At 45.5% G+C, this 22,024-nt stretch overlaps 1 protein-coding gene and 1 non-coding gene across 2 annotated transcripts in view; one reads left to right on the top strand and one right to left on the bottom strand.

Moving 5' to 3' along the window:
* Positions 1-57: 57 nt before the first annotated feature.
* trnac-gca (transfer RNA cysteine (anticodon GCA)) lies at positions 58-129 on the top strand. Its single transcript has one exon. It is a non-coding gene; the product is annotated as a tRNA-Cys (tRNA).
* Positions 130-10,563: 10,434 nt separating this feature from the next.
* The window catches only part of apbb3 (amyloid beta (A4) precursor protein-binding, family B, member 3), a 72,446-nt gene continuing 60,985 nt past the window's right edge, over positions 10,564-22,024 (bottom strand). Inside the window, exons 10-13 of the mRNA XM_060934926.1 lie at positions 15,945-16,028; positions 12,041-12,156; positions 11,706-11,885; positions 10,564-10,788 (exon numbers count right to left, since the gene is read on the bottom strand). Of these exons, the coding sequence (XP_060790909.1) occupies positions 10,564-10,788; positions 11,706-11,885; positions 12,041-12,156; positions 15,945-16,028 (605 nt within the window). The remainder of the gene's footprint in view (positions 10,789-11,705; positions 11,886-12,040; positions 12,157-15,944; positions 16,029-22,024) is intronic.

Raw genomic sequence — 22,024 nt, 5'->3', positions numbered from 1 at the left:
AGGACTGATGTATTGTAAAGCATATATATATATGAAATTTTCTCTACCATAGCGCGAGGGGGTATAGCTCAGTGGTAGAGCATTTGACTGCAGATCAAGAGGTCCCCGGTTCAAATCCGGGTGCCCCCTAATTTTCATTATTAACTCACCTTTTGCTAATAACTTTTTTTTTTTGCAAAATATTTTTATTGGCTTTCTTTTCAAGTCAAAATTATACAATGATGATATCAATGTATAGAATGTTTTACAAACGACAGCATGACATCAGAATTAGAATTACAAGACCCAAAAAGAATAACCCATTAGGACTCAGTATTTACAATCCCGATTCCAAAAAAGTTGAGACAAAAGTACAAATTGTAAATAAAAACGGAATGCAATGATGTGGAAGTTTCAAAATTCCATATTTTATTCAGAATAGAACATAGATGACATATCAAATGTTTAAATTGAGAAAATGTATCATTTAAGGTGATTTTAAATTTCATGACAACAACACATCTCAAAAAAGTTGGGACAAGGCCATGTTTACCACTGTGAGACATCCCCTTTTCTCTTTACAACAGTCTGTAAACGTCTGGGGACTGAGGAGACAAGTTGCTCAAGTTTAGGGATAGGAATGTTAACCCATTCTTGTCTAATGTAGGATTCCAGTTGCTCAACTGTCTTAGGTCTTTTTTGTCGTATCTTTCATTTTATGATGCGCCAAATGTTTTCTATGGGTGAAAGATCTGGACTGCAGGCTGGCCAGTTCAGTACCCGGACCCTTCTTCTACGCAGCCATGATGCTGTAATTGATGCAGTATGTGGTTTGGCATTGTCGTGTTGGAAAATGCAAGGTCTTCCCTGAAAGAGACGTCGTCTGGATGGGAGCATGTGTTGCTCTAGAACCTGGATATACCTTTCAGCATTGATGGTGTCTTTCCAGATGTGTAAGCTGCCCATGCCACACGCACTAATGCAACGCCATACCATCAGAGATGCAGGCTTCTGAACTGAGCCCCGATAACAACTTGGGTCGTCCTTCTCCTCTTTAGTCCGAATGACACGGCGTCCCTGATTTCCATAAAGAACTTCACATTTTGATTCGTCTGACCACAGAACAGTTTTCCACTTTGCCACAGTCCATTTTAAATGAGCCTTGGCCCAGAGAAGACGTCTGTGCTTCTGGATCATGTTTAGATACGGCTTCTTCTTTGAACTATAGAGTTTTAGCTGGCAACGACGGATGGCACGGTGAATTGTGTTCACAGATAATGTTCTCTGGAAATATTCCTGAGCCCATTTTGTGATTTCCAATTCAGAAGCATGCCTGTATGTGATGCAGTGCCGTCTAAGGGCCCGAAGATCACAGGCACCCAGTACGGTTTTCTGGCCTTGACCCTTACGCACAGAGATTCTTCCAGATTCTCTGAATCTTTTGATGATATTATGCACTGTAGATGATGATATATTCAAACTCTTTGCAATTTTACACTGTCGAACTCCTTTCTGATATTGCTCCACTATTTGTCGGCGCAGAATTAGGGGGATTGGTGATCCTCTTCCCATCTTTACTTCTGAGAGCCGCTGCCACTCCAAGATGCTCTTTTTATACCCAGTCATGTTAATGACCTATTGCCAACTGACCTAACGAGTTGCAATTTGGTCCTCCAGCTGTTGCTTTTTTGTACCTTTAACTTTTCCAGCCTCTTATTGCCCCTTTCCCAACTTTTTTGAGATGTGTTGCTGTCATGAAATTTCAAATGAGCCAATATTTGGCATGAAATTTCTAAATGTCTCACTTTCGACATGTTGTCTATGTTCTATTGTGAAGACAATATCAGTTTTTGAGATTTGTAAATTATTGCATTCCGTTTTTATTTACAATTTGTACTTTGTCCCAACTTTTTTGGAATCGGGGTTGTAGATTCTGGGTCAAATTTTAGACATGAATACGCTTACCCACACATAAACACACTTACAGACGCAGTACAGATTACAATTAAAGACTCACAAATGAAAAAAAAGGGAGAGGGGAAAAAAGGGGACCTTTCTGAATGACACGATCCAGCAGAAGGTATATATTAAATGTTATTCCCACTTACTTATAGCACACAAAGACTACATACATCTACAAGAGTACAATACAGATTACAGATTGGCAGAGGGGAACTGAATTGATTTCAAATGTTCAAGAAAAGGATTCCATATTTTGTAGAAATTTAATGGTGGAGCCATGCAGTGTAGCCCTCATCTTCTCTAGCTTGGAGTAGTACAAAAGATCCCTCAGCCAGTGATAAACTGTGGGAGGAGTGGAGGATTTCCATCTGAGTAGGATCAATCTCCTAGCCAATGGAGTGACAAATGCTATAAAGTCAGCCTTAAATTTAGGCACCACTAGGGTAGAAGGTAGCACCCCAAACAGGATAGTTATTGGGATAGGGTCAGAGGGCACATTCAATATAGTAGATAGGATATTGAAAATTTCAGTCCAAAAGTTATGGAGAGTTGGACAAGTTAAAAACATATGAATTAAGGAGGCTGGAGCCTGCTGGCATCGATCACAGAGGGGGTTTATGTGAGGGTAAATCCTAGAGATCCTCTCCTTACTCCAGTGAATGCGATGGAGAATTTTAAATTGTATTACTCCATGTCTGGCACAAAAAGAGGAGGAATGGACACGATATAAGATTATCTCCCAAACATCCTCATCAAACACCTCCCCAAGATCCTGTTCCCAGAGTGTTTTAATGGAAGACAAGGAATGATTGTATTGCTAATAACTTTTATACAACAAATTAATTTGAACTCTGCATTACCCCATATATATATATATATATATATATATATATACTCACCAACCACTTCATTAGGAACACCTATCCACCTGCTGTTTTATGCAGTTCTCTAATCAGTCAATCCCTTGACAGCAGCACGATGCATCAAATCATGCAGATACAAATCAAGAGCTTCAGTTAATGTTCACAATGTTCAAACATCAGAATAGGAAAAAATTGTGACTTTCATTGTGGCATAGGTGTTGGTTTGAGAAGAAGAAACCTTTATTTGTCACATGCACACTGAAATTCATCCTCTGCATTTAATCCATCTGAAGCAGTGAACACACGCACCCAGAGCAGTGGGCAGCCACAATAGAGCGCCCAGGGAGCAGTCAGGGGTTAGGTACCTTGCTCAAGGGCACTTGAGCCCAAGGCCACCCCATGTTACAGACATGGGGAGACATGGGGAGAACATGCAAACTCCACACAGAAAGGCCCCCATCAGCCACTGGGCTTGAACCCAGAACCTTCTTGCTGTGAGGTGACAGTGCTAACCACTACATCACCATGCCACTCCTTGAAAACACACCTACAGTCAATTAAGAGCCACCAACTAGCCTAACCTGCATGTCTTTGGGGAAAACCAGAGCACCCAGAGGAAACCCACACAGACATGTGAAGAACATGCAAACTCCACACAGAAAGGCCCTCGCCAGCTACTGGGTTCAAACCCAGAACCTCCTTACTGTGAGGCAACCATGCTAACCACTACACCACCATGCCACCCATCTGGTGCACTAACTGTCGACGGTGCTGCAGTGGAGAGGGTGAGCAGCACCAAGTTTCTGGGTGTGCACATCTCTGAAGACCTGTCCTGGAGCAACAACACCGCATCACTGGCCAAAAAAGCCCAACAGTGTCTGTACTTCCTCCACAAACTGAGAAGCGCAAGAGCCCTGGCCCCCATCATGCACACATTCTACAGAGAACATCCTGACCAGCTACATCACCATGTGGTACGGCGCCTGCACCGTGTCCTGCTGCAAGACTCTGCAGCGCATTGTGAGAGCAGCTGAAAGGATCATTAGTGTCTCTCTCCCTTCTCTTATGGATATCTATAACTCCTGCCTCACCCACAAAGCCATCAGGATTGCAGGTGACCCCACCCACCCACCCACCCACCTCACAGCTTCTTCAGCCTGCTGTCGTCAGGGAGGAGACTGCGGAGTCTCCGGGCCAAAACCAGCAGTCTCAAGGACAGTTTCTTTCACCAGGCAGTCAGGAGGCTCAACTTCCTCCCTGTTCTGCCCCTCCTCCCCCCTCTGCCCCCTGCCACAGATTCTGCCCGTACACCCCCTTGCCCCCCCTTCAGCATCTGACATCATGTCACCCTCACAGTTCTCCCCCCCAACACACACACACACACACACACACACACACATATACTCTCAACATTCATTCGCACACTGAACTCAGGGACTGCACATTTCACTTTACCTCGCTCATTTGCACTATTCTGGACTACCTCACCTTAACAGCTATTAGTTTATTGTTTATACTGCTTATTTCATGTTTATCTGCTATACCTCAAGTGCTCTTGACTGTTTATTTTATGTCCTTTTGCTCCAGTTTATATGTATGTGTATATGTGTATGTGTGTATATGGTGGCACGATGGTGTAGTGGTTAGCGCTGTCGCCTCACAGCAAGAAGGTCCGGGTTCGAGGGCCTTTCTGTGCGGAGAATGCATGTTCTCCCCGTGTCCGCGTGGGTTTCCTCCGGGTACTCCGGTTTCCCCCACAGTCCAAAGACATGCAGGTTAGGTTAACTGGTGACTCTAAATTGACCGTAGGTGTGAGTGTGAATGGTTGTCTGTGTCTATGTGTCAGCCCTGTGATGACCTGGCGACTTGTCCAGGGTGTACCCCGCCTTTTGCCCGTAGTCAGCTGGGATAGGCTCCAGCTTGCCTGCGACCCTGTAGAACAGGATAAAATGGCTAGAGATAATGAGTTCCTCATCTCATCTCATTATCTGTAGCCGCTTTATCCTGTTCTACAAGGTCGCAGGCAAGCTGGAGTCTATCCCAGCTGGCTACGGGCAAAAGGCAGGGTACACCCTGGACAAGTCATCACAGGGCTGACACATAGACACAGACAACCATTCACACTTACGGTCAATTTAGAGTCACCAGCTAACCTAACCTGCATGTCTTTGGACTGTGGGGGAAACCGGAGCGAACCCACACAGACAACATGCAAACTCCGCACAGAAAGGCCCTCGCCGGCCATGAACCTGGACCTTCTTGCTGTGAGGCAACAGCACTAACCACTACACCACTGTGCCACCCCATGAGAAGTTCCTTTTTTTTTCATAATTTAATTCAAAAAGGTAAACTTTCATATATTCTATATTCATTACATGTAAAGTGAAATATTTAAAGCCTTTTTTGTTTTAATTTTGATGATTATGGCTTATAGCTCATGAAAATCAGAAATCCAGTATCTCAAATTATTAGAATATTCCCTAAGATCAATCAAAAAAAGGATTTACAATACAGAAATGTCCAACTTCTGAAAAGTATATTCATTTATACACTCAATACTTGGTTGGGGCTCCTTTACCATGAATTACTGTATCAATGTGGTGTGGCATGGAGGTGATCGGTCTGTGGCACTGCTGAGGTGTTATTGAAGCCCAGGTTGCTTTGATAGTGGCCTTCAGCGTATCTGTATTTTTGGGTCGGGTGTTTCTCATCTTCCTCTTGACAATACCCCATAGATTCTCTATGGGGTTCAGGTCAGGCAAGTTGGCTGGCCAATCAAACACAGTAATATCATGGTCAGCAAACCATTTGGTAGTAGTTTTGGCACTGTGGGTAGGTGCTAAGTCCTGCTGGAAAAGGAAATCAGCATCTCCAAAAAGCTTGTCAGCAGATAGAAGCATGAAGCGCTCTAAAATCTCCTGGTAGATAGCTGTGTTGACTTTGGACTTGATAAAATACAGTGGACCAACACCAGCAGATGACATGGCACCCCAAATCATCACAGACTGTGGAAACTTCACACTGGGTTTCAAACACCTTGGATTCTGTGCCTCTCCACTCTTCCTCCAGACTCTAGAACCGTGATTTCCAAATTAAATGCAAAATGTACTTTCATCTGAAAAGAGGACTTTGGACCACTGAGCAACAGTCCATTTCTTTCTCTCCTTAGCCCAGATAAGACACTTCTGACATTGTCTCTGGCTCAGGAGTAGCTTGATATTAGGCATGCGAAAGTTGTATCCCCTTTCTTGAAGATGTCTGTTCGTGATGGGTCTTGATACACTGACACCAGCCTCAGTCCACTCCTTGTGAAGCTCTCCCAAGTTCTTGAATCAACTTTTCTTGACAATCCTCTCGAGACTGCGGCCATCCCTGTTGCTTGTGCACCTTTTCCAGCCACCCTTTTCAGCAATGACCTTTTGTGGCTTACCCTCCTTGTGGAGGGCATCAGTGATCATCTTCTGGACAACAGTCAAGTCAGCAGTCTTCCCCATGATTGTGGTTGTGTGTACTGAACTAGACCAAGAGATACACTGTGTTCATACTGTTTTACTCAAACTCGAAATGAAATATTCTAATATTTTGAGATGGGTTTTTTTTTATGTTTTTGTACTGTATGCCATACTGATTAAAATTAAAATAGAAAAATGCTTGAAACATTTTAGTTTATGTGTAATGATTCTATAATATATAACATTTTCACTTTCTTAAATAACTGATGGAAAATATTGAACTTTTTCACAATATTCTAATTTTTTGAGATGCACTCGTATATATACCTGTGAGTGTTTAGTCTATTTCTTATCTAGAGTGTTTATATTGTTTATTTCAGTTATTCTTTTTTTATTTATTGCATTGCCTGTTTGCACCGTGGGTCAGAGAGGACTGAAATTTCATCTGTGCTGTATGTCAAGCATGTATAGCATATTTGACAATAAAGCTGACTTGACTTGACAGATGGACTGGTTTGATTATTTCAGAAACTGCTGATCTTCTGGGGTTTTCACACACAACAGTCTCTTGAGTTTACACAGAATGGTGCAGAAAAGAAAAAAAATTGAATGTGGAAACAAATCCCTTGTTGATCAGAGAGGTCAGAAGAAAATCTCCAGATTAGTTTGAGCTTCCAGGAAGGACATGGTAACTCATATAATCACTCTTCACAACCATGATGATCAGAAAAGCATCTCAGCATGCAACAGCAGAAGATCACATTGGGTTTCACTTCTGCTAGCCAAGAACAGGAATCTTAGAATCAAGAACAAGTTACTATTAAAGTGGCTGGTGAGTGTATACACTTAATAAGACATATAAGCAAAACAAAATGCAGGAACACAACTCTCCAAAACACTGTAGTAGATTTTGCAGTTACAGTGAAAATGTTCTAGCTTTTCCATGGTTCAGTACTGAGCTGGGGTATGGGGGTTTACATGTTCTCCCTGTATCTGTATGGGTTTCCTTTTGGATTTCTGGCTTCCTCCCACCTCTGAAAGCATGGTGGTAGGTGGATTGGCTATTCCCAATCCAATTTCATCTAGGTGTAAGTGAATGTGTTTCTGCATGGTGTGAAGAATTGGTGTTCCAAGGCATCCACTAAAAGACAGCCTGTCTACTTTTACATTTGTAACCTGATGTAAAGAATTACTTCACCTGAGGATAAGGTCACTCACAGCCATGGATGTGGGAAGTGGGGCTCCTGAGGGTACATTCTCCAATGGGCATCTATTAGCCCTTCTCGCAGTTCCAAGTTCCCATTTTTGGCCACTAGGTGTAATAATAATTCTATGGGGCAGTGAGCACACTGCACTACCATTGCACAAAATATAGAAAGGTGACCATGTACTGTACTGTTGACCTGGCGACTTGTCCAGGGTGTACCCTGCCTCTCGCCCATAGTCAGCTGGGATAGGCTCCAGCTTGCCTGTGACCCTGTACAGGATAAGCGGCTACAGATAATGGATGGATGGATGGACCATGTACTGTATTTGAACATGTGATTATACTGTATCTGTCAAATAGCAATAAAAATGATTGTTTGTTAAACTAGTTCCTTATCTAATGAGATTTTTGGCAAGGTTAGAATAGAATATACTCAGATAGCACACCTACGTCGGCCCAACGTTGGCCCACCGTCAGCTGCACTGACAGTCCATCAGAGGTATGACCAGCGGGCCTTCATCGGGCCAATGTTGGCAAGCCGATAAAGAGAAAAAAACGAGATCTTGTTACTCTCGCTTGTCACGCCACCTGCAAGCCGCTGGTGTTCTGATAACGGACCACCAGATGTGCTTGCTGCTCACTGTTGCTAGCAGGCCGCCAGATTCTGAAAATATTCTGCAGATTCTGAAAATAAAAAGTTACAATACTACCCTGCTGTTGTTATAATTGAATAATCTTCAGAATAAAAAAAAATATGAGAACAGTTAAAGTGAATATCTGCATCCTTTTTTTTCCCCTTTATCGGCTTGCCCGACGAAGGCCCGCTGGTCATACCTCTGATGGATCAACGTAGGTGTGCTATCTGGGTAAATACTGTAAAAGTATTTCCATATCATTTTAGTATAACATACCTATGGTTCTGTAAAAAAATAATAATAATTATTGTCAACAGGGCGGCACGGTGGTGTAGTGGTTAGCGCTGTCGCCTCACAGCAAGAAGGTCCTGGGTTCGAGCCCCGGGGCCGGCGAGGGCCTTTCTGTGTGGAGTTTGCATGTTCTCCCCGTGTCCACATGGGTTTCCTCCGGGTGCTCCGGTTTCCCCCACAGTCCAAAGACATGCAGGTTAGGTTAACTGGTGACTCTAAATTGAGCGTAGGTGTGAATGTGAGTGTGAATGGTTGTCTGTGTCTATGTGTCAGCCCTGTGATGACCTGGCGACTTGTCCAGGGTGTACCCCGCCTTTCGCCCGTAGTCAGCTGGGATAGGCTCCAGCTTGCCTGCGACCCTGTAGAAGGATAAAGCGGCTAGAGATAATGAGATGAGATAATTATTGTCAACATCCAAAGGGTTTCCCTAGCCTGCCACAAATATAAGCACAAACTATTGTCTTTTAAATTGCTGATTTATAAATGTGATTTGTAAACATCAGTGGATCACGGCAGAAGAAACCAACAGAGATTCAAGCAGTTTTATTGTCCCATTCCAAACCACAAGTGGAATCTGTTTCAATACCGTACATAAGTGCAACAATACTATCAACTTAATATAAATAACAATAAAAAAACTTGTTTTATTTTATATGACATCCTATTTCTGTGCTAACGAACTGCAAATATATACATATACAAAGAAGATTTTTTTTTCCAGAGAGTATAAAGAGCAGAAAATAAGAACAGTGCTACATGAATAATTTCATGACTGTATCTTTGACAAATGCTCATTTCACTGAACAAAGTTTATGCTGAAAGTGTTGTCCATTCCTACTTACTGGTGATTCCACTGGTGTATTGAGGAAACCTGAGTTTGTTGGTGTTATAATACTGTACATGCTTAAGGGAAAGGAGCAGTTGCATATCTTTGTGCAGCGTCACATGACTTTCTCATCGTGCCATTCCAGTGGTCAATTGACATGCGCTGAAACATGTGTAGAAAGCTTATTGTCGTACATTCAGTTTTTGTGACTTCTTCTTTGTTCAGTGGTTTTGGTATTGTATTAGGGATAGGATTCTATCACAGATGCATTTTGTCCCTGGTTATAGTAATGTGTTTGGCTTGTATTAGATACTATCTGTTAGTTTTGCATACTCAAGTTTGGGCCAAACTCTCTTTCTTTTCTTATCTTTTTTTTTTAAAGAAATGTGCCCATAGCAGTGCATTTCATTCCCAAGCATGTGCAAACGCATGCAACTGTGCCATCACAGAGCATAACCAATTATGCATTCTTTGACTTTGGGAATTTATGGAGGTCTTGATTCCCTACATCAGTTTTGAAAACTGCAAACAATTCTGATTTAATCCTGGTGCAATTATAATTTGAACAGAGTACATCAAAATGTGTACTCATGCCTAAATGATACCCAGATATGTTCTCTATGATTGATCTGCCTTGCTCCGTTAGCTCTCCGAGTATCAGAACATCACATATCATCCTTTTTATTAAATTATTCTGGATGAAGGTTAATAGGTGAAAAGTGAAATTTTCTCTATTTGAACACAAGTGACCTAAATAGAACATGTCTAACCTCTAAACATGTGTCAGACCAGAATTAGATCACTATCCTATACACTGAGGCGTATCAAGAAAAAGTTACATGCTGAGACACATTATTGCACATTATCCTGGACTTTCCAGGAGAAGGATCTAGAACCTTTTGACATTGGGATACATTCTCTGCATCTCCAGTTTCCAGTTCACCTACACTGACCTACTGTAACATCAGACATAGATGTTAAGGTTTGTCAAGATGATATCTGTCCCGATTTATTAATAGGACAACTCTGATATTAGTGTGTGTATATATATATTTGCTCCTCAGTACAAGAGTGGAATGTGAGAGCACAGCACCTCAGGATTCTCACTGAACAGTTGTTAACCTGCTATAGTCAGATATGTACAGTATAAGCACTAAAGGTACTTGCAGTGTAGGCGTCCTTCCTTTGTTATTTTTTTAAGGTTGTCTGGGGAATAATAAGCAACTTTATTTGATCTCCGTCATTTCTTTTCTCATCCGTTACATCCTTTAATTATCTCTTGCAACCGGCCCCCTACCCAAACTCATTACTTCCTCCCCCTGCCCCTTCCCTCTCCCAATCTCTGTTGCTATGGTGCAGGAACCACAGGAGGTTTATTTCGGAATGTCTCGAAAAATGCCAGCATGCCTTTCTTTATGCTAGAGGAAGTCATTTTGGGTTGCGTGTGTCCTTGGTGGCAAGGTGGGAAGCTGGAACCATCCATGGAGTTGGCGCGTTTGACTTTGGAGCCGGCTCGCCACATTTTTGACCTTAAAGGTGGTGTCTGTGCAACCAAGCACTTCTGGTACTGGACCTGGGCACAAAACAAGCGCAAATGCTTCATAATGGAAGCTGACCATCAGTAAGCCTAATAGCATGGGTATACTGTACGTAGCTACGCATTACTTTACTCAAAAAGTAAAAGTTGTAGGATTGAAGTAAAGGTATACGGTACATTGTATATTGTATATTATTCTATCCACGTTCACTGGATATGAGCAATCGCATGCTCTGATTGGCTACTCTACTACTAGGATATCAGCTCATATACCATGAGTAGAGAAAAACAAAATGGCGGAGCGCATCAAGTCAGATATATCACTTTGTTATCAAGTACTTAAAAGAAACAGAAATAGCTAAAAGAATATAGTTTCTCCCCGCCCCCCCAGTAGCTCCTGTTCTCCACTCCAATCCAGTCGGTGGCGGTAATGCACCTTTAAGCTGGTTTGCCAACCACAAAAAAAAACCTAAAGAAGAACAAGAAGAAAATGGCGGAGCATGTTGCTGAACCAACCGAGGATGAAATGAAAACTACTCGCAAACAAAACCCCAAAAAATACAAAAGAAAAGCAACAAAATATGGAATGAAAGTATTTCATGGTAAGATCATATCTTTTTTTATTTTTCAAGAATTATTATTATCGCATTTTTCACAAATTGCTACTGTCATTTCGGCAGTTTGTTTACATTCTAAGCGGAAATTATTTTGTCGGACGTTTCGTACAAAGTTTTTATTTATCGAATTTGCAAAAAATAAAATAAAAATGCTCTGTTTCTCAAAATCCAGTGACTGTGGATAGAATAAAACAGTTATTCCACTCAGTCTCGTCATACACGGCTTATATTGCTATGTGCCTCGTCAGCTATCAGCTCATGTACGACTCGATTTCATGGAATAACTGTTAATTGTATAGTAGCCAACAATATTCTTGCACACTCAGTACTACTTACCATGCATGCTGCCTGTATTGCCTCGGATACGAAACCAGCGTCAGGTTCACACCAAAAGACGTGACACTCAAAGCGCTGTGTCCCGGCGTCCACTATCACTGCAAAGGTATGTGTGTCATGACCGACACCAAGGAAGGTCAGGTAGCGTACCTGGCATTCCCAAAAAGGGTCCTCGCCATCCTAAAGCAAGCAAAACAACAAACAGACAGACTGAACCTTCATTAAAATTAAACAGTCTCTAATAACTACTCTGTGAAACACTTCTCTGAGAACACTGAAGCAGCGTCCTTATGAATTCTATCTGCTGATTTGTGTTGATACATATCCATCCGTACCTCTCCCCTCCACAGCGACAACACTGTGTCTGACACGTGAATGACAATCGGCTCCCATTCGTCTCTGTCTCTGGAGTGCATGATGCTCTCAATAGCCCTGTTCAGCACCTCCATCCCTACCAGGACCAAACACATAAAATTAGGAATAAAGCGAAAACCTACAGCCTTAAACAAGCCAAAAAGCTTAGGATGACTTTTTCTTGGATCCAAGGCTGTTCGGAGCAAAATCACGATGCTTTTGTTTGAGTTTGAAAACTGCTTTTTTAATCTAAACCTTGCAAAAAGTGGACCCACAGCAGAAGCGAGCAAACAAATCTGCAAAGGTGGTGCCTTCCCACAAACAGACCCAGAATCGATCCTGGGTGTGGACTTAAGTTTTAGGGCCAAGTGTGTAAACACTCCTGGTTCCTTGGAAGTCCATGAGAGCTTCTGGCATGGTCTCATCTCATCTCATTATCTCTAGCTGCTTTATCCTTCTACAGGGTCGCAGGCAAGCTGGAGCCTATCCCAGCTGACTACGGGCGAAAGGCGGGGTACACCCTGGACAAGTCGCCAGGTCATCACAGGGCTGACACATAGACACAGACAACCATTCACACTCACATTCACACCTACGGTCAATTTAGAGTCACCAGTTAACCTAACCTGCATGTCTTTGGACTGTGGGGGAAACCGGAGCACCCGGAGGAAACCCACGCGGACACGGGGAGAACATGCAAACTCCACACAGAAAGGCCCTCGCCGGCCCCGGGGCTCGAACCCAGGACCTTCTTGCTGTGAGGCGACAGCGCTAACCACTACACCACCGTGCCGCTTCTGGCATGGTATTCTTCTTTTTTCCTGGCAATCAGAGAAGACAAGCTAATCACAGACAGACTTTGGAAGAGTGCTCGTCTTTTCAGCTAGCTATAACCTTGTGTGAACACATGCAGTAGCTTCACATGTTTTGGAAGCATGTTTTCATTTTCATCTCCTCATGAAAAGTGGGAATTGGAAAGCGTTAATTTTTTTTTTGGATGATCCAGGAAAAAAAAGGAAGGAAGGAAGGAAGGAAGGAAAATGCCTTGAAACCAGTGCAGACAAGAGTATAGAAACATCACTGCTTCTCTTTGGGAGCATCAGGTCAAAACTCTTGATTCAAACGTGACTCGTTCAGTAATACTGACCACAAAACATGGCAGATCATGATGATTAAGGAGGCCATTGACCCTCTGCCTTGTTTTCTCATTTAGCTGTAGAGACACAATATTAGCTGTTATAGTGCTTCCTTCACCTCCAGGGAACCATCAGAGAAGTCTCCTTAACAGCACTTGATGAAAAATCTCTTGTGCTCTCTGAGAACGGTCATGACACTAACCATGGGGCAAACAGAGCTGTATGACTGTGCATTTTCCTCACACTGCATCATCACTTTACCCTCTGCGGAGCTGTTTCAGCTTCGTAACTGTATCTCGTAATATTTTGAAGAGCTGCTTCGTATATATTGTCAGAACCGGGCTGTAAACTTGGAGCAGCTGACTATAAATGACTTATAATGACTAATCTGTGAGAGCTTTATGGACTCTTTTTCCACAATATGAGCGTACCAATATGAGCATTGTATCATTTCAATACACTTAGTACATATGATTTGCTTTCATTCTTCTTTAATCGCAGTATCTGGTGTCATGCAGAAGAATAAGAATTCTCTTTTGGATTGGGTTTCTTCCTCATGTCGTCTCACGGAGTTTGTCCATGCCGCTTTCTTGTCAACTCCGTTTTGCTCACTTTTTAAGTTTCTGGATCGCTGCTTGAGACCGTTGTTAAACACATTGTACAAATAAAATTGAAATAAATCAAATTAATAGCGTCTCACAGTCGTCGGTGGCAGCGGCGGCTGTCCATCGCTAGCGATGATGACTGCTTCATTAGGATGTACAGAAACGCAGATGTGCCGCGAGGCCCACATCAGAGCGACAGAGTCGTCCGCAGCTGCGGCTCAATCATTGCATTTACTCCATCGCCACAGGGCTTTCTTATTCTCCTTTCCTAATGAAGCACCTTGCACAGTAAGGTAGGACAAACGATGTCGTGCCCCCATCGTGTTGTCTATCTGAACCTCTAGACCTGATGCCAAGTGGTGCACAAAAGTGCCACAGACATGACGGGTATGGAAATTGTCCCACAGTGACAACTGACTTGCCGAGTGATGCCATCCGTTGGCCATTTGAGTGGCTCTTCCACATGCCATCTGGTGGTGTGCTATTGACCCTGTTGGGTTCATCTGCCACATTGCACCAAAAGGCGCTCTGCTGCCAGCACCTTATTGGTGATGTACTGTTTAACTCATAGCTGGAACCCAGGCAGGTGCTACCAGTCCAGGTCAGAGCGGACCTGGGAGCAACGGTGATTAAGGGGTAACTCCACTTTCCCCAATACTCAAGTCCTCCCGGACATGAGACTCACCACCGGTTGCAGTTTAAAGTCATACCCAGGACTAACAGTCCTCACAGTGTCTTACAGTAATGCATTGTTATAACTTTTTCTGAATAATAGAACAGTAATAATAGAGCAGGGCGGCATGGTGGTGTAGTGGTTAGCACTGTTGCCTCACAGCAAGAAGGTTCTGGGTTCGAGCCCAGTGGTCGACAGGGGCCTTTCTGTGTGGAGTCTGCATGTTCTCCTCGTGTCTGCGTGGGTTTCCTCCAGGTGCTCCTGTGTGGGTTTCTCCCAGAGACATGCAGGTTAGGCTAACTGGTGGCTCTAAGTCAGGGGTGGGCAATTATTTTTTCCTTGGGGCCACATGAAAAACAGAAAATTTTGTGGAGGGCCGGACCAAAAGGCTGAACTAAATTCTGCATAATATTAATTGTATTTCTTTATATAAAGCAGTAAATAACATTGTTTTTACAAGCTGCTAAGACTGGTAAGAGTATGGAAAAAACGAGGTTGCCTTACAAAAAATGTCATTTATTCAATCAAATTTCCCAAAACAATGGTTAAATGTGAATGTTTGTACCATTTTTTTCAGTCACATTCACCCCAAAACACAATAAAGACATCACAATATTGTCTTTCTACTCCAAATATCAAGCAAGATACATCATATTATAATAATGATGTCCACATTTGTAGTCTAATCACCTCATTTGGTGTTTTTCATTTGGTAATGCCGACTCAAATTGTAGTCTTTGAACACGGCGATCTGCTCTCCGCAAACTAAACACACGGCTTTATCTCTGACTTCAGTAAATAAATACTTAGCAGTCCATGTTTTGTTGAAAGCCCTGCATTCGGCATCTACCTTTCTTCTTTTTGCGGACATTTTGGGGGCTAAAGTCTTCTTGTGATCTGCTCCCAACAGCGTCGATTCGGTGTAGGTATCAGATCTACAGATCGGCTCGGGCTCCGGCGCCTGCTGGTAACGTCACACTATGCGATTGGCTGGACCGTTTGAAGGATGACGTACAAGTTTGTGGTTGGTCTGGACAAATTACGGAAGTAGTTATCGCGGGATTAGGTTTCGTGGGATTTCATGTCATGCTCATGTCGTGCACATTGCGTTTTTGTTGAACACAACTTCAAAATGAAAGCAATGCACATTCAGTCCATGCATGAGGTAAAATTAGAAAATACGTTTATTTTGTAATTTCTAATTAACCTTATGCGGGCCGGTCAGAATGAACCAAAGGGCCGGATGCGGCCCGCGGGCCGTAAAATGCCCAGGTCTGCTTTAAGTTGACCATAGGTGTGAGTGTGAATGGTTGTTTGTCTCTATGTGTCAGCCCTGCGATGACCTGGCAACTTGTCCAGGGTGTACCCCGCCTCTCGCCCATAGTCAGCTGGGATAGGCTCCAGCTTGCCTGCGACCCTGCACAGGATAAGCAGCTACAGATGATGGATGGATGGATAATAGAGCACTCACCCATTGCTCTAGAGACAGGCAGGTTTCCGATGTACTCAACCTCAAATTTTTGAATCCTCTGCCTCACTGCATCTAAGAAGTTGACTGAAAAAATAAAAATCATAAAATGAATAATCGACATATGTGGACTGACGTGTCAGTCCACCAGATTTTCATACCAGATGCTCAGATTGTGGGTTTTGAGTTCTACCTGCTGCATTAAACTACCAAGCCTCCGGATGCAGGAAATACAAACCAAAGTGAAATTGGACCGAGGGAAGTTACTGTAAATCTGACATGACATCATGTGTACACAACCCAAAATGGTCCATTTTCCAGGCACTGGCTCCAGATGATGCAGAACCTTGTGAATCCATCAGGAGACAACCTCGACTGTAGATTATTGGTGAATTTCCCAGATTTGTTGAGCAACAGACCACGAAATGCTGCTCAGAAGGTCAAGAAAACACTTGATGAACTATTAGTGCCTCCAAGCGAATGCTGCACAAAAAATGCGACACATTTTCACGACAAATCAAAATGCTATGCGCTGATTTTTATGGCAGAAGGAAGATCTATACTTGTTTCAGTCGTGGATGATGTTAAAAATGGTAACTGTATCCCATAGGGGTGCTACTGAAGTGACTATTCGTTGATAGTTCCTGGATCAGCCAGAGAAAACGGTGCAAAATATTGCACGCTTTTCAACGCCGTTTCTACGCATTCTGTAAACAGAGCATCTGGTACAAAAAAATCTCATGGCGGGACACATATATATGCTCTGGTTAGAATACTACAACCCCGATTCCAAAAAACTTGGGACAAAGTACAAATTGTAAATAAAAACAGAATGCAATAATTTACAAATCTCAAAAACTGATATTGTATTCACAATAGAACATAGACAACATATCAAATGTCGAAAGTGAGACATTTAGAAATTTCATGCCAAATATTGGCTCATTTGAAATTTCATGACAGCAACACATCTCAAAAAAGTTGGGACAGGGGCAATAAGAGGCTGGAAAAGTTAAAGGTACAAAAAAGGAACAGCTGGAGGACCAAATTGCAACTCATTAGGTCAATTGGCAATAGGTCATTAACATGACTGGGTATAAAAAGAGCATCTTGGAGTGGCAGCGGCTCTCAGAAGTAAAGATGGGAAGAGGATCACCAATCCCCCTAATTCTGCACCGACAAATAGTGGAGCAATATCAGAAAGGAGTTCAACAGTGTAAAATTGCAGAGTTTGAACATATCATCTGTTAGGACTAGGACTGTTTTGGCCTCTAGAGGCCGCTGTTATTTCCTTTTCATGTCGTGTTTATTTTGGCCTCTAGAGGCCGCCACTGTTCCTGTGTCTTGTGTTTGTGTTAATTGCCTAATTATCTTCACCACTGTCTGTGTCTGCCCTCGATGGCCAAGCGTTAGGTGATGGAAGAGTCACCCAAGTTACTTCTCCAGTTTTCCTCCAGTCTCAAGGTCACAAGGAAGAAATATCCCTGCACCTGATTCCTTCACCTGAGTTCCCAGTTATTCTAGGCCTTCCTTGGCTTACTCGCCACAACCCTCGCATAGACTGGGTAACAAGCCAGGTTGTGGAATGGGGCCCTGCATGCCATGCCTCTTGTCTGCTCTCTAGCTCTCCTGTGTCTCCTGCCGAGCCCCCTGATCTCACCGAGTTATCTCAAGTTCCCACAGAGTACTGGGATCTCAAGGAGGTATTCAGCAAGAGCAGGGCCGCCGTTCTTCCTCCGCACCGGGCCTACGACTGTGCCATCGACTTGCTCCCTGGGACTACCCCTCCTCGTGGCAGACTGTTTTCACTCTCTCAGCCAGAACGCAAGGCCATGGAGGAATACCTCAAAGATGCCCTGGTCTCTGGGTTTATTCGACCCTCCACTTCACCTGCTGGAGCCGGCTTCTTCTTTGTCGGCAAGAAGGATGGGGGGCTCCGACCATGTATTGATTACAGGGGCCTGAATAAGATCACTGTGCGCAACCGATATCCCCTTCCGCTGATGTCCACAGCTTTCGACCTGCTCCAAGGCGCCACCGTCTTCACCAAGTTGGACCTACGGAACGCATACCACCTCATCCGTATCCGACAGGGAGACGAGTGGAAGACTGCCTTTAACACCCCGTCTGGGCACTACGAATACCAGGTGATGCCCTTCGGACTCACCAACGCACCAGCTGTTTTTCAGTCCCTAATCAACGACGTCTTAAGGGACATGATTAACCTATACGTTTTTGTCTACCTCGACGACATCCTTATCTTTTCCAAGACCGTGCAGGAGCACCGCCACCATGTCCGCCAGGTTCTCCAGAGGCTGCTACAGAACAATCTGTTCGCCAAGGCCCAGAAATGCGAATTTCATGTTCCCGAGGTCTCCTTTCTGGGATTTATTGTACGGACAGGCCAACTCCAAATGGACCCTGCCAAGACCCTGGCCGTCCGGGATTGGCCTACTCCCAAGTCCGTTAAGGAGGTTCAGCGGTTCTTAGGATTCGCTAACTTCTACCGCAAGTTCATCAGGAACTTCAGTTCTGTGGCAGCACCCATGTCAGACCTCACCAAAGGGACAGGTGGATCTTATGGCTGGTCTCCTCAGGCAGAAAAGGCGTTCAAAGACCTCAAGGACCGCTTCTGCACGGCACCCATTCTGGTTCTCCCGGACACCTCCCAACCATTCATCGTGGAGGTGGATGCCTCGGACAGTGGTGTCGGCGCGGTGCTCTCTCAACGTTCGGAAGGAAAGCTGCACCCCTGCGCTTACTTCTCCCACCGCCTGAGTCCTGCTGAGTCCCGGTACGATGTGGGGGATCGAGAACTGCTAGCGGTCAAACTGGCCCTTGAGGAGTGGAGGCACTGGCTGGAGGGAGCACAACATCCATTCCTGGTTTGGACTGACCACAAGAACCTGGAGTACCTCCAGCAAGCCAAGAGACTGAACCCTCGACAGGCTAGGTGGGCCCTGTTTTTCAGTCGGTTTGACTTCACCCTCTCATACCGCCCCGGCTCCAAGAACACCAAACCTGACGCACTGTCCAGACTGTTCTCTGCCACTAACAGGGAGAATGAAGTCGGGCCTATTATCCCTGTGTCCCGGATTGTGGCCCCTGTCCGCTGGGGTATTGAGGAGGCTGTCCGACGAGCCCAACGCCAGGACCCCGGTCCTGGGACGGGGCCACCAGGCCTCTTGTACGTCCCACATCAAGCCCGGGCCAAGGTTCTCCAGTGGGGTCACTCTTCCCCTCTCACCGCCCACCCGGGAGCTCGGAGGACCCTGGACTTCCTGAAAAGACGCTTCTGGTGGCCTAACATGGAGAAGGAAGTAAGGTCATTTGTCCTGTCCTGTGAGGTTTGCACCAGAACCAAGAACCCACGACAGCGTCCCCAGGGTCTCCTGCATCCTCTGACCATTCCCCGGTGTCCCTGGTCCCACGTGGCAGTCGACTTTATCACGGGTCTCCCTGAGTCACAAGGTAACACGGTCATTTTGGTCTTAGTTGACAGATTCTCCAAGGCCTGCCGCTTCATACCACTGTGCAAACTCCCCTCTGCTCTTGAAACTGAGAAACTTTTGTTTAATCATGTCTTCCGAGTCTTTGGTCTTCCACAGGACATCGTCTCAGACCGAGGGCCCCAGTTCTCCTCCCGAGTGTGGCACGGGTTCTGCAAGGTCATCGGAGCCACTGCCAGCCTCTCCTCTGGGTTTCACCCACAGTCCAATGGTCAGACGGAGAGGCTCAACCAGGACCTGGAAACCACCCTGCGAGGCCTGGCTATGGATAACCCGACATCGTGGAGCACCTGGCTGCCATGGGCGGAGTACGCCCACAACACCCTGCAGTCATCGGCCACCAAGCTGTCGCCATTCCAGTGCCAATTCGGGTTCCAGCCACCTCTGTTCCCGGACCAGGAGGAGGACGCGGGGGTGCCCTCGGTCAACCAATATGTGAGACGGTGTCGCAAGACCTGGAGCAAGGTCAGGAAGACCCTCATACAGACCTCCAGAACCAACCAGACTCAGGCCAACCGCCATAGAAGACCTGCACACGCTTTCCGCCCTGGGCAGCGTGTTTGGCTGTCCACTAAGGACCTTCCACTGCGGGTGGAGAACCGCAAGCTTGCTCCTCGCTACATTGGCCCCTTCAAGGTGGTGCGCAGGGTGAACCCTGTCTCCTACCGGCTCCAGTTGCCCCGGACTCTGAGGATCAACCCCACTTTCCATGTTTCCCTGTTACGGCCCGTACTGACGTCTACGTATGCCCCTGCCCCTAGGAACCCCCCACCCCCCCGCATCTTCCAGGGGCAGACTGTGTTCACTGTGAATCGCCTGCTTGACTCCCGCCGGGTCCGCGGCGGGTTGCAATATCTGGTGGACTGGGAGGGCTATGGTCCTGAGGAGCGCTGCTGGGTTCCTGCTCGGGATGTCCTTGATAAAGAACTATGTCGGGACTTCCATTCGGCCCATCCGGATCGCCCTGGGAACGTCAGGAGACGCTCCTAGAGGGGGGGGTCCTGTTAGGACTAGGACTGTTTTGGCCTCTAGAGGCTGCTGTTATTTCCTTTTCATGTCGTGTTTATTTTGGCCTCTAGAGGCCGCCACTGTTCCTGTGTCTTGTGTTTGTGTTAATTGCCTAATTATCTTCACCTGTGTCCTTAATTAGTTTGTCTATTTATACCCCTGAGTTCAGTCCTCTTGTCACGGAGTCTTTGTGCTGTTATGTTTATCTCCAGTTTCCTTTGTACTGTGTTTTTTGATCTTCTTAGCTTTTGAATTTTTGCACTTTGCTTTTCTTTTGGATTATACTCTTTGGTTTTTTTTTTTGTCTTTTGTTTTGCCCTGTATATAGTGTATATAGTTTAAATAAACCTTTTGATTCTTTTTCTACTTCCGCCTCACGCCTCTGCATTTGAGTCATCCCCCTGGTGGCCTAGTGGGGGTTTGCTGGATTATCACACCAACGAACCAGGTTCGAATCCCAGCAAAACCCTAACAGAAAGACTCCGTCATGACCGACTCAGCAGAGGCTGCTTCAACTGTCTACCCGGCCAACCTTCAGGGAATTATGGCAGCTTTGACACGCTTCGGAGCGACCATGGACGCTCATGGACGTACGCTCACCAGCCAACGTGAGGCCCTCGCTCGCCACGAGGAACTGCTTCAGCAAATTGGGAAAACCCTGGCACAGCTGACATCTCTGCCTGCATCTCCTGCTCCTGCTCCTGATCCAGCTCCCGCTCCTGCTCCAGTGCCTCCTGCAATGCTGCCTTCTTCACCTCGCGAACCCAGCCTTCCTGCACCACAGAGGTATGACGGCAAGCACAGTGAGTGCCGAGAGTTCCTTACCCAGTGTCAACTCACCTTTGAGCTTCAGCCTACCACCTACACTACGGATCGCCGCAAGATTGCCTTTGTGATCACCTTATTAGCTGGTAAGGCGCGAGCCTGGGCTACTGCTATCTGGCAAAGACAGGGACCTGAGTGCTTTGATTTCCAGCTGTTTTCTGAAGAGATGCTTCGGGTCTTTGATCAGGCAGACATCAGTACCGACGCAGCCCGAAAGCTCATGTCCATCCGGCAAGGAGGAAGCGTCGCAGATTACGCCATCTCGTTCCGAACACTCGCAGCAGTAAGTGGATGGAACGAGACTGCCCTGGTGTCAGCCTTCCACCATGGTCTGTCTGACCCCATCAAGGACGGTCTGGCCTCTATTGGATGCCCAAGTGACCTCGAAACCCTCATCTCACATGCTATTCGTCTGGACAACAGGATGAGAGAACGCCACCAAGCCTTGAGCCCCCCCAGCCTCCCTACCTCTACCTGGAGACCGTCTACCTCCTTCAGTGACTGTCCAGAACCCATGCAAGTGGGTCGTACTCGCCTCTCCGCATCTGAGAGGGAGCGCAGAAGGAGGGACAAGTGCTGCATCTACTGTGGCAAGCCTGGTCACTTCCGAGCATCATGTCCCGAACTCTTGGGAAAAGGACCGCCCCGTCCAGCCGAGGGAGGGTTGTGACGGGGCCTACCCTCTCTCCCGGACTCCCTGGCCAAGGAATCTACATCCCGGTCTCCATCTCCTGGGGTGAG

Source organism: Neoarius graeffei, chromosome 12 (assembly GCF_027579695.1).
Source record: "Neoarius graeffei isolate fNeoGra1 chromosome 12, fNeoGra1.pri, whole genome shotgun sequence".
Taxonomy (NCBI): Eukaryota; Metazoa; Chordata; class Actinopteri; order Siluriformes; family Ariidae; genus Neoarius; species Neoarius graeffei.
Note: the sequence above shows the minus strand (reverse complement) of the source record. Positions and strands in the feature narration are given on the sequence as shown.